Genomic DNA, 12,293 nt, shown 5'->3' with positions numbered 1-12,293 from the left:
TAAAGTTTGATTATTTTTCAGTGAGGCCACTACAGATTGAGGATGTTGTGTTTTGCAACGAGTATAGCAACAACAAAAAATATAAGCACATGAGTTCATGCATTCTGATGAGAATTGTGCATAAAAATATATAAGCAGAAAGGTAATTAAAATATAAAAATTATTAAAAGCAAAATTAGAAAATAAAGTGTGTTACACTAAAGTGTGAGACTATGTAAACACTTTTAATCGAGTGCACCTCTTTAATGTATGTTATCGGTAACTCTGCCTATCGATATGTGATTTCATTTGATCTATTGCGAGGTACTGAACTGACCTGATGTTAGATTAATTTTCGGTGAATCTTCTACAGATTGAAGATGTTGTATGTAAATTAGGAAGTACATATAGTAAGTAACAATATTTTGATGGAATATAAATATATTAAATGTTTCAGCAATAAATTAGAAAATTATGTGTGTAATATGGTAACCTTAGTCTTAACTATGAACTATGTAAACACATTAATACACTGTTCAAGGGCATATAATTCATTGATTCAGTTCTATGATGCAGCTGTTTAGAGATGAAAAAGTCAAGAAACTCAGGAGGGAAGCAGAAGAATATCAAAGGCAATAGAAACAAATCAACCGAAAAGAAGCAATTTATTAAATTATCTGGCACTAAGGGCATTCAAAAAGGCGCTAAAAATGGAATATTCAGCAGATTGAGAATTCAATCGATATCCCTCTTTTTCGACAAATATACCAAAATGTTTGTCAAAACAGAATCAGAATCATTTAATCAGAATCAGATCAATGGTGGAATACTGCGACGGAAAGTTCTACTTATCTGAAAAAACACGGCCTATCGGTGAGTGGTTTCTGCTGATTTTGGCAGCTTAGTGTACTGTAAAATAATCGGTTAAATATTCGAAAATGCAAATCAAATATTTCTATTTCCACAATATGAATAAAAAGAAAATTATACCGATACATAAATATAAACATACATAGTTAATTTAGTTTTTGACACTTTATAAGTCTCTAAGCTGAAGGCCTTTGCAGCCATTGCTTTATCAATAGTGTTAGTATTAATTTTGATTATAGCTAATCTTTTTAAATAAATAAATAAATGAGTCTGTAATTAAATTTTAATATTTATCATGTTTAAGAAACATTGATAAATTATGCAATAAATATAATGACTAAGGCCAATCTGCTAGTTTTAGCTTGCTTAATATTCTTTTTAGAACTCTTGTTAAGGTTCACTCATTTAATTTACTTAGCTGGTCAAGTTCCCGTGCATATTAATTATGAACTCTCCTGCTAACTACGCTCTGCTTTCCACCTCACAGTGGACCAACGAACTGTCTAACGCCTTTGTAGGCACCAACCAAGGACTGCCAACTACAGAGTTCAAGTTTCAACTTTTGCCAAAGTTACCAACCAAAAAAAAAGCGAAGACCAACTTTCAGAATTTTTTTTTAGCTGCAGCTGACAAACTGTGCTCAAATGCCACGCCCAAAAATAGATAGATGGAGGCGTGGGCTGGATGGTCATGCTCATACTTACATCGACGTTGCCATTCCACATGTAGTGCATGCCAACCGCGGCGCTGGGATCGTGATGCGTCTGGCCAGTCATGTGCTCAGCCATCACGGCGCTCATCCAGTGGACCAGGCCTTGGGTGGGATTCTGTCCCTGCACACCTCCGATCGGCATGTTGACAGCGTTAGCGGCAGCAGCAGCGGCGGTAACGGCAGCAGCAGTTGTGTTGCTGTTGTCGCTGCTGTTGTTGCTATGGTTGTTGTTGCAGTTGTTGCTGCTGTCGTGAGTTTTACACGTGGCAGCAGCCGCTGATGATTGCGCTGCCGTTTCCGGTGGTGATTTTATGGAATTGCCGTAGCTCGGACGCGTTTGTGATGCGGGTTGCGTTTGGGCTTGAATCAAATTAATTGCGGACCCCGATGTCGCTTGTTGTTGGCTCTCGTCCACAGGCGGCGTTGGTGGCGTTCCTGGCGCTGATGTTGTTGCTGTTGCTGTTGCTGTTCCTGTTGCTGTTCCTGTTCCTGTTCCCGGCAATAGAGATGACCCGGGTCCGGTCTCGCTTGTTTGGTGCGAATTATGCTGATTGTTGTTTGTAGTGTTGTTGTTGTTGTTGTTGTTGCTGTTGTCGTTGATGACTTCGCTGTGCGGTGCGTTGCCGGCTGACCAAACGTAGCCGTTGTTATTGTTATTGTTGCTATGGGGTTTCTGCAAAAGAAGAAGAAAAATTTCATGTTTTGTTTTGAATGAAAAGGGTATTCGCACATTTTGATGTTGGCTTATGCATTGAGCATGAAAAATGAAATGATTTTTTGATGATTATTCACTTTTTTCATCTCCAAGCAGTTGTTGTTGCCGTTTCCGACAACAACAAGTTTTGGGCCACTCATAATTAGCGTGAACAAACAAACCAAATTTTACATTTTCTTGCGCTTCATTTCCAAAAAAAAACCAAAAAAAATTGGTATTAAGAACATGAGTTGGAGACGGGTTGTTTTTCCCCAAAACGGAATTGCTTAAATTGGATTTTAAAGATAATTATGACAGTTGTAATGAGTTCACAGGAAGTGTCATAATTACTTTTCAAATTTATTACCTTAGATATGTAATTTTCAGTCAATAACAAAACTTGATTTACTAGCAAATTTAAGTTCAATAACCCCCAAACAAATTAAAATAAAAAGTTCACTAAGTGGCCGAATGTTTTACAATTGCATCAATTCATAAATAACTCAAGTCGTTTTAAGTACATCGGTATTCTATAAAGACGCAATATTCTGAGGACAATTAGCTAAAGTAAGCTAATAAACAAAAACACAAATTATTAAATAGTAGTCTATATTTAATTTCTGTAGATTTGTCTAAGGATAATTACTAAAAATTAAACAGTATGGTAAACATAAAACCTTCTTCTTATCAACCATGAAAATAATAATACAGTCAGCTTTCTTACTAACATGCTCTAATGTTTTAAGGACAAACTTCTGCTCCGAAGCGTCTTCATCATCCTGAGGCTGAGACAGCTCAGGCTTCAGCTTGCTGCGCTTCGCTGACTCGACGGCTGCCACACAGACTGCTGAGAACAGCAAATTGCTGGATAGCTGTGAATGTGTGCTGTGAGGAGGAGACAAGCTATTGTGGGCAACTTCATCCTTAACATGCGAGGCTGGCGAAGGCGTTTGCGGATAGCTTCGACTGACATCGGAAAATTGTTGCTGCTGCAGCACAGCGCTGGCGAAGAGACTCTTGTAGAATTCGGCAGGCGTTAAGAAGTGAGATGATGTGGGCGTGACAGCTTTAAATACTCCCATATAGCCGACCAGATCGTCGGCGCGACGACGCTTCAACTGATCCTTTAGCATGGTGACTTCCTTGCACATGTAACGCTCAAATGTAGGCAGCACTTTTTTTCTTTAGCCTTTCAGTTGACAACAATTTCACTTTCGTCAGCGCGCAAGGGGAAAGTTTCCCCAACGATTTGTCTAACTTGTGCACCGTTTGTTCGATTTACACATGCACACAAATCCGTTAGCGACCCACAGGCGCAAACACAAACGAGACGAATAAAAACACAAAACGCAAATAAAAACACAAACTTTTTTCTAGCTTCGTTTTCCTGCTTTTATTCTTTGGCTAAACTTTTATTTTATTCGACGGGGGGCTGCATAAAAAGTTTTCCAAGCATTTGATATGCTTTATTTTTAGCGTTGACGCGTTGAGTTTTTTGCTACCACTTCCACTTCCATTTCTATTTTGTATTTTTAGATGCAGTTTTGCAAAACAAATACAAATCACTTACGCCCAAAACTGGCATCAAATGACCTTGAAAACTTTTGCCTGCAAATGTGTGAGAGTTTCCTCAACGACTTTTTCCATTTCTTTTTTATGAGAGTTGTTATGCCACATTGTTTAGTTTGCAGTTTATCAAGAATGGGTCTCTGTCAATTTTATTCACTTTTTATTTTCCTTTTTATTATTTTTTATACATTTTTGGCTTTTGCGTGATATGCGGCTAAACTTTTCATTTATTCATTACATCCTGTATTTATAATTTAGATTGTCAGTTACAAATACGCGAAATTGGATAAGTTTCCCATAACCGTAATGTTAGCTAGTTGGGCTATAACAATTAATCAATGTAAAACCATTAAATATTTCTAAGAAATAAGTTTTACTAATTAAAAAAATATAATTAGAAATGATTCCAGTAACAAAAAAGTACAAATATTTTTCCCTATTTGAAAATCGATCTTGTATACGGCCTATTATAATTTATAGTTCATGTATACTTTACACTTTACTTTATACTTTATATGTACACGAAAAAGTCCCGTAACTGAATTTATTGCATTTGCAGCTTATAGTAATGAATGATCTGATATTACAGTTTCTTAAATAATGTATAACAACTGAAAAAGTAGTTTTAAAAAGTGTGCTCAACTGTGAGATACCTGTTACCCATTTTCAGAAATATACCATAAATATACCAAAAATACTAAAATATACCGAAGGCTGTATTTGGTATGTCGGTATTTAACTATAGTACATTCAAAGTATAGTATAGCCTACAAAGTATATCAGATAAAATATACCGAAGGCTTTATTTGGTATAGGGATATTGCACTAAATTCAAAATATACTATAGAGTTCAAAATATATCAGATTGTCAGCAAAGAACCTAAGATCCGAATGACAAATAAAACTATTTCTTGAATATCTTTGACAATTTTATCTGATATCAACCAACGATATCAGGAATCTTAAATACTGTAGGTGTTATTTTATCTACCAAAAATTTCAGTTCTTACAAAATAGTAGCTCCATCTCTTATAGTATCAGAGATAGACAGACAGACAGGCAGAAAGACGGACATTGCTATATCCTCTCGGCTATTGATTCTGTGTGCGAACGGGTATAAGCAATTTTTTTAATGACAATTTAGTAATCTCATAATATACTTTCTGATGGGGAAGTCGAAAACACTAGAATATGACAAAACATTTAAAAAATTAAAAATTTTAAGAATAGACAATTAAATTACACATATAAATTAATATAATTTAATAAAATTAATAAATAAATGTATAATAAACAAATATATTCAAAATCGTTGTTATTACACATATTTCGTATTGTTTCGCCGGTTCAAACCTTAGAGATTTATTCACGTGTTTGTGATATGATTTACTTTAACTTTTTTTATTATATTAATGAAAACATTGATATTTTAAAAATTCACACATGCTTATTAATTGATATATTTTTATTTGGTTTTGCACTTTATACGTATTAGGAACTTTCGGTTGCAATTTGTTTACATTGCATTATTTTATATTTTTATTGATATTGCACTTTATGTAGGAACTTTTGTTGCAGAACTAGTGAGTAAGTAGTTGAAAGCTACATTTAAATTTCGTTGATATAATCAAAGCACATTTCGATTGATTTCCAATGGCCACTCGCTTTGTTAAGTATACGCCACCGAACCGAGCCGAGCCACTTGTATGAGTTTTATCATTTGGCAATGATAGAAAGAATCTTTCATTTCATATCATTGTGCCTGTATAGCATAGTCAATGGGTTAGATAAATCCGTATTACGTATACGCCGCGTTTCTTGCACTATGTCTTGTGAGAGCTGTCAGTATGTCGTGTGTCGATAAGTGTGCGAGTCTGTGTTGGGTTGGTTTGTCGAGTCCTTGTATCAGTCCCGTCCGTCTCTGTCGTGCAGTCAGCGAGCGTGGGATAGCTTGCAACAACTGAACAACAGAAACTCAAAGTGCAGCAGCTGAAGCTGAAGCTGTAGCTGCCGCAAAAGAAATTGCGAGCGCGCGCGAAGCAGTCAAATATGTATACAAAGAACTATACAAATACATGCACATACCCACTAACACACACATACTCATCCGAACACACATTGTATGTATGTGTAAAAGTGTTTTGTATGTTGTGAATGTTTTTCTTTTCAATTTTTTTCTTTGCCTTCTCTTCTGCGTTGCCCTCGTCTCTGCTATGTCAGAGCAATCTCAGAGCTGCTGTTGCTGTTGCCGTTTCCATTGTTGTTGTTTGCTATTTTTTCTATCCTTTTTTTCCTATTTTATAATTTTTGCTCCTTGCTCCTTTTTTTATGCACGCTCTGCCGTTGCCGTTATAAAGACATACATTTGGAGCGCACTGCAGCATTTTCTTGTAAGAAAACGAAGCGCATAAAAAAAATATATAGCTGAATTTGCGCGATGTCCTGCAGGCAGTTGTGGCAATGGCGATGCCGATGCGATGGGCATGGGGACGCAGCAGCTGAGGTCGAGAGAAGTCTGAATCGTGTAGGGAAAATTAAGCTAGGGTATTACTTGGGTTCAGCATACCAGATTGATTTTCTTCTCTACGGTTTGCCCATTTTTCTGTTTTTTTATTGTGTTTTTCTAGCTGCTGCTATTTCATTTTGTTCAGATATTTGTGTGCGAATAAGTGTGAGTGTATGTGTGTGTGTGTGTTTGCGGGTGTGTTGGTAAAAAAGTTCTTATGGATCGTTATTATTGTTACTGAAGACAAGTTGGGTGTTAAGCATTACAGACTCCATGCTGCAAACATCAACAAATCGAGTCTAGTCAATATGCATGTGGAAATGCCAACAGAATAGGCAAACAAATTATAAGATGAAATTTCAGATGCTACAAATATTTTAAAGCCTCTTAATGTTATATCTATTGTAGTGAAGTCTGCTTGCTCTTTACTGTCAATATTTCTGTCTGTAAGAATTCGTTTGTTTAGCATCTCAAATGAAGCGTCTCAAATAGAATCTGGCTATTTGAACATATTTCACTGACTGCGCTATCATTTTACTTTGGGTTGAGCTAAGACAAGTGCAACAGCTGTCTGTGTCACTTGTAGCTGATTGATTATTGCTGCTGGTAATTGACGTCGCGATTTGTTCATAGTTTTCGTCAATGTGTGTGATTATTTGTGTGTTTGTTATAGTCACGTGGCGCCACCTAGTGGCTGGTAGTGGAAAAAAAAACAAGCGACGCGGACGCGGCACGTCGCGCGACGACCAATAGATTTGGCCAAACCCAAGTGAACTGAAGACAACGACAGTTGCAGCCCGCCAAAGGCAACGCCAGGACTACGGACACATGCAACAATCGAGAACGTCGACGTCGACTGCGCCGGAAGCAGAGCACAAACTGCGACTTATGGCAGAAGCAATAGCAATAGCGGCCATGTTTGTTGTAAGTAGCAGCAGCAGCAGCAGCAACAGCAACAAAAACGCTAGCTAAAATGGCGCGCGTGAAGAGGAAACTCAAGAAGTAGAATCAGGAGCCAGGTCCACGACACACACATATACACACACACACACACACATACGGCACGAACATAAAAAAATCCAAGTGAAATTGTCTGGGTGTATGTGTGTGTTGCTTCTTTCTTTTTTTTTCCATCACATGGAGCAAAAAATAGCAGCGACTGAAAGAAATACATTGCAAAAGGCAGCGACGAGCAAAAAACGAAATAATAACAAAAAGTTGTAAAAGAAAAGCGAAACCGTGTGATGTCCTGACACACACATACACACATTTATATATAGTTCAGCAGAGGCAGCGCGGCGACGACATATCGAAGAAAGGATAAAAACATTCAGCATTCACGCGAGCAGCGCTGCCAACGTCAACGCCACCGTCGACGTCGCTGTCAACGTCAGCTTCAGCTTCCGCGTTTGGCCGTTAACATTTCATGAGCGCCAATTTCTTGTCCTTCATTTTGTTTATTATATTTTTTTTTGTTTCTTGTCTGCCTGTTGTTGCTGACCTGCAATTACTAAGGATGTTTTTCTATGTCTCTTTTTTTTTTTATTGTGCACTTGTCAAGTCAACAAGTGGCCTCTTAATGCTTTTTCATTCAATTTACTTAAATTGCATGCTAAGTTATGCTAGATAATTGCTTAAGATTGCAACATTGTTGCTGCTGTATCTCCTTCTCTCTCTCTCTCTCTCTGCAAGTTTATGACTTGCAATCCTTTCTGTTATCCCCTCCCTTCCCTCACAGCAGAACACTTTCTTGCAACAGTTTTTCTTTCCTCTCCTTTTTTTTGTAGCTTTTTTAAGCGGCTTTGCCTTGAAATCAACTCAACAAACGGAACAAGGAAACTCTTTGCTCGCTACTGCAACTCACAGCGCTGCAAGCGTCGACTGCAGCATCAGCGCTGACGTCGACGCTGACGTCAACGTCGTAAATGCAACGCGCGCATTCTGCACAAATGGCAAAAACAAGAATCCTGTCCAGGTCCTGGAGCATATGTTTTTATGTGTACGCCGTTGCGTTGCTTTTTTATGTGCAAGGATTTCGCTGTTCCTTGCATTGAGAATGTTCCCTTCAGACCACACACACACACATACACAACAAATCCACACACACACGCACACATACACGAACTCCTTCTGCATCGCTGATAAGTGCCAAAGGATATGCGGCACCCTTCGCATTTGCCAAGATGGAGATACAATAAACGTGGCCTTTAAGATGTGCATTTGCCGGCAGATACGAGAATTGCGTACGCCGATAATTGAAATGAATGCGAAAAAGGGAGCAAAATAAACAGAAAGCAATAAACGCCAAGCAGTAAAAGTGACGGCAAATAACGAAATGATCTCTTCTCCTATGAATCTATTTTAGACTCGAAAATACTTTGGCATAATTTAAGATTCAATTGATTTTTTATTCACTTTGTCAATTTCTAGTTTCATTTGAAACCTTTCCTACTTTATTATCTTAGGATTTGAATAAAATTCATTTTATGAACTTTAGAATTTAGTTTAATTATTAATATAGCATATACAAATCTAACTACTACACTTAGTCCTAGAAAATATGTTCTTCGGTTCACAAAATACATGAATATCCGTAGACGAAAATTTTGTGCAGTTACAAAATACAAATGGATGTAGAAAAAAAAATTGGAAACTCTATATAATGTAAATGTAAAACTATTTATTCCAATGATTTCTGTCATTATTATTAAATAGAATCAAATTATTTTCTCATATATCTATCTACATGTACATATGAATAAAGAGTGTACTTTATTCCTAATTATCTTAAAAGCCTTTGAAGTAATCGAAAATTTCTTTGAAAATGTAGAGTGTGGTATAATATTTAAAATTTAATTTAAAGCGTACAAATCTATTTGACAAAATCTTCTATGTTATAATTGACTTTAGCAAATTTACTTCACTATAAAAGTGATAAATTTTAAGACTCTTCTCAAATTTTGGCGACGTGCTTAGTTTAGCTGTTTATTAATGCGTTCACTTTGATTTATAAATTTCAAGTTTATATTCGTTTAAGTAAAATAAATACTTAGTAGTATTATATTTTGAATTTTATAATGGTGAATACTATATATATCATATAGATGGCCGCTACTTTCTGTTATTCATAGTATATAGTACTTTTATATATTATTTTTGTTAAGCTATTATAAAAGATAAATATCTTTTGGGCAAATATAAAATAACTTCGCCACTTAGAAATAACAATTAAATCTTCGTAAATTTAATCCTTACTCAAATTAGACTCAAACTAACATATGATCGAAATTTGGCCCTGACCTGCCCCTAATAACTTTTGGCACTCTGAGTCAAAGAACTCCACAAGTTGTTTCCATTTGCTATAAAGGACATTTTCCAACTCGATTAAAATTCAAACTCAATGCCACCTGTTGAGCAAGGAGCATTTTATTGTGCATGTGTTTCAAGAAATTTAGATTAAGAGCTTTTCGAAAAAAAGCTTTACTTTCGCTTGATAATTATGGCATATCCTGTACACGAACCATAACAAAATATCCTGCGAGTGAACCATAAAAACCTGCCGCAAGCTTCGGCATTTTTACACTCAAGAGCGCACAAAAAGTTGCTCAAAAGTGGTGAATGCTCAAAGAGAAAACAAATGTCGTCTCTCTCTCTTCCTCTTTCTCTCTCGCTCTGCGAGGGTGTGTGTGCGAATTGGGGGCGTGTTTGTTGTCATGTTTTTTACTCGCTTTCAAGTCTCGGCCGTCGTTTTTTCCTCTCTTTTTTTGTTGTGTGGCTTTTAAGTGTTATTGGATGATTTTATGAAAATTGATTTGGTGCACGCCCCTTTGAGGTGGCAAGTGCAGCTGCCACAGTTCCACTCGCGAGTGGCAAGTGGCAAGTGGCATGGCCACTTGTAATTGCTAACTAATTATAACTCACCCGAAATTGATGCTCCACAGGACAGTCCAAGTTTAATGCATAGTCCTCGACAACAGCGCCCAGAGACGATGCGGATGCCTCACCGAAAACCTGCTCGATCTTGATCGGTGGACTTAAAAGCGATGTGCCAGATCCAGTTGTAGCGGCTGCCGTTCCAGTCCCTGAATTGATGCAACCGACGGCGGCGGCTGCAGCGGCTGCAGCTGCGGCGGCAGCGGCAAATGTGCCCTCGACAATTATTGGAGTCGCCTCGGCGCCTTGGCCAAGGCCAGCTGCATGGCTATTGCTGCAGGGTGTACAGGGCGTGGGTGGGCAGGGCGTGGCCGCATGACCGTCGTGGTAGGGCGTCACAACGAACGATGGATACGATCGGAACTGATGGTACTCGGTGTGGGGATGATGCGCCAACTGAGGTCCTTTGTACCAGGTACCATGCATAATCATTTAAACTGATCAACTCGCCGGTCGTTCAACACTTTTGCCTTTTTCTTTTGACTTTTTTATCACTTCGCAATACCTCAATTATTATCTTGCAATTTGTTTGTTTCTTTTTCTGGCACTGTTTCTTTCTTCTGCACTTTTTTAGTTGCACTTGGTTGTCGCGATTCTTAGTACAATATTTATGAAAAGTGATGAAGTTTGTTTTCTATTGGGATTTACAAGATTATATTAAAATTAGATTAACAAAATAATATCAGAAATCATAATGCATTTGGTATTATTCATGCAACATTTGCATTGAAAGCATTAACATATATTTCAATTAGAGATTATGGAGTACTAAAAATAAAACCAAATTCGGTTGCAGGTTGGAATTTTAGTTCAACAGTTTCTACTTTTCTGTTGCGTCTATCAATTCATTTTGAAATCCTTAAAACAATCAATATGTCTACGGACAATAATTATGATAATCATTTTTTTAGTTACATATGATATTACTAAAAATATTAAAAAATAATCATGATAATATTTGTCGTCTGAATAAATTGGAGTTGATAGTTGTGAAGCTTCGAAATGAATATAAATTCAAATTATAAAGTTTCATTGGCATTTCCAATAAAACCTGCTCTTAAGTTATGTCGCCTAACAGTATAGTTAAAAGTTTTCCATAAGACAGACAATAAAATATTGAAATATTAATTTAGTTCTTTTTTTTATCAATTGTTAATGCTGACTGTCTTCTGTTATTATTTTTCCCCTTTTTTCTAACAAAATCATAATTTTTCGCTAATATTTGATCATTTCATTTTTCATTTACTTTTCATCCATAACTTATAATATTATTGTTGAAATAATGGTTGTTAGAATTGATATTTCATTTACTTGACTTTCACTTTGTTGCACTCATTAGATGCCGTTAATTGGCGGACTTGAGTATAATCTATTGCACAGATATTCACACAATTCACATTCACTTGACCAGCGATTCATTCGCAATTCATAATTTTGTATTTACTTTAAACGCTCTTTGGGTGTATTTCATCATTCATATATTTATATATATATTTTTATTGTATTAAGAGAACTTTCGTTGTAGTTGTTGTTGTTGTTGTGGTTGCACGATTAATAATTGGTTGCACTTGGTTTTGTTGCACCTTAACGCGCTTGTTAATTGTGATGCACCAAACAGCTGCAATTGCGGAATGGCGAAAATGCGTTGCACTTGGCGACTGCAACAGAATTCTTCGCGTAACGCACAAAAACTCGCAGCCCGCCGCGTCTGAGTGCACTTGAGTCAGGCTTAAGCTTCAGCTTGAGGCTTGAGGCTGTAAACGCGCGCGTTCGATATACTCGTTCATTGGATACTAGAGTGGATACTGGAGACTGCAAAGTGCAGACTTCAGGCTGCGTAAGCTTGATTGTGGATATTGGACACTCAACACTGGATACTGAATACTGGATACTGGATACTGGATACTGGACTTGAACAGTCTCTGTGGTAGTCTCTGGTTAATTTGGCGCTCGCAAGAAGCGGCGCAAGCAAAAAGTTGCTGCCAGCTCGCAAGAATTCCGAACTCGAATGCTGAGTGCTGCCACGAAAA

General features: G+C 37.1%; 1 protein-coding gene across 1 annotated transcript in view; it reads right to left on the bottom strand.

The window, feature by feature from the left end:
• LOC133836900 (zinc finger protein rotund) overlaps window positions 1–12,293 on the bottom strand; it is a 46,264-nt gene extending 33,971 nt beyond the window's left edge. The window contains 3 exon segments of the mRNA XM_062267495.1: window positions 1,554–2,234; window positions 10,252–10,897; window positions 11,575–12,293. Coding sequence (XP_062123479.1) covers window positions 1,554–2,234; window positions 10,252–10,695 — 1,125 coding nt within the window. The 5' untranslated portion in view covers window positions 10,696–10,897; window positions 11,575–12,293.

The sequence above is a fragment of the Drosophila sulfurigaster genome, chromosome 2R (assembly GCF_023558435.1).
Source record: "Drosophila sulfurigaster albostrigata strain 15112-1811.04 chromosome 2R, ASM2355843v2, whole genome shotgun sequence".
Lineage (NCBI taxonomy): Eukaryota > Metazoa > Arthropoda > Insecta > Diptera > Drosophilidae > Drosophila > Drosophila sulfurigaster.
This window is presented reverse-complemented; position numbering and strand designations above follow the sequence as displayed.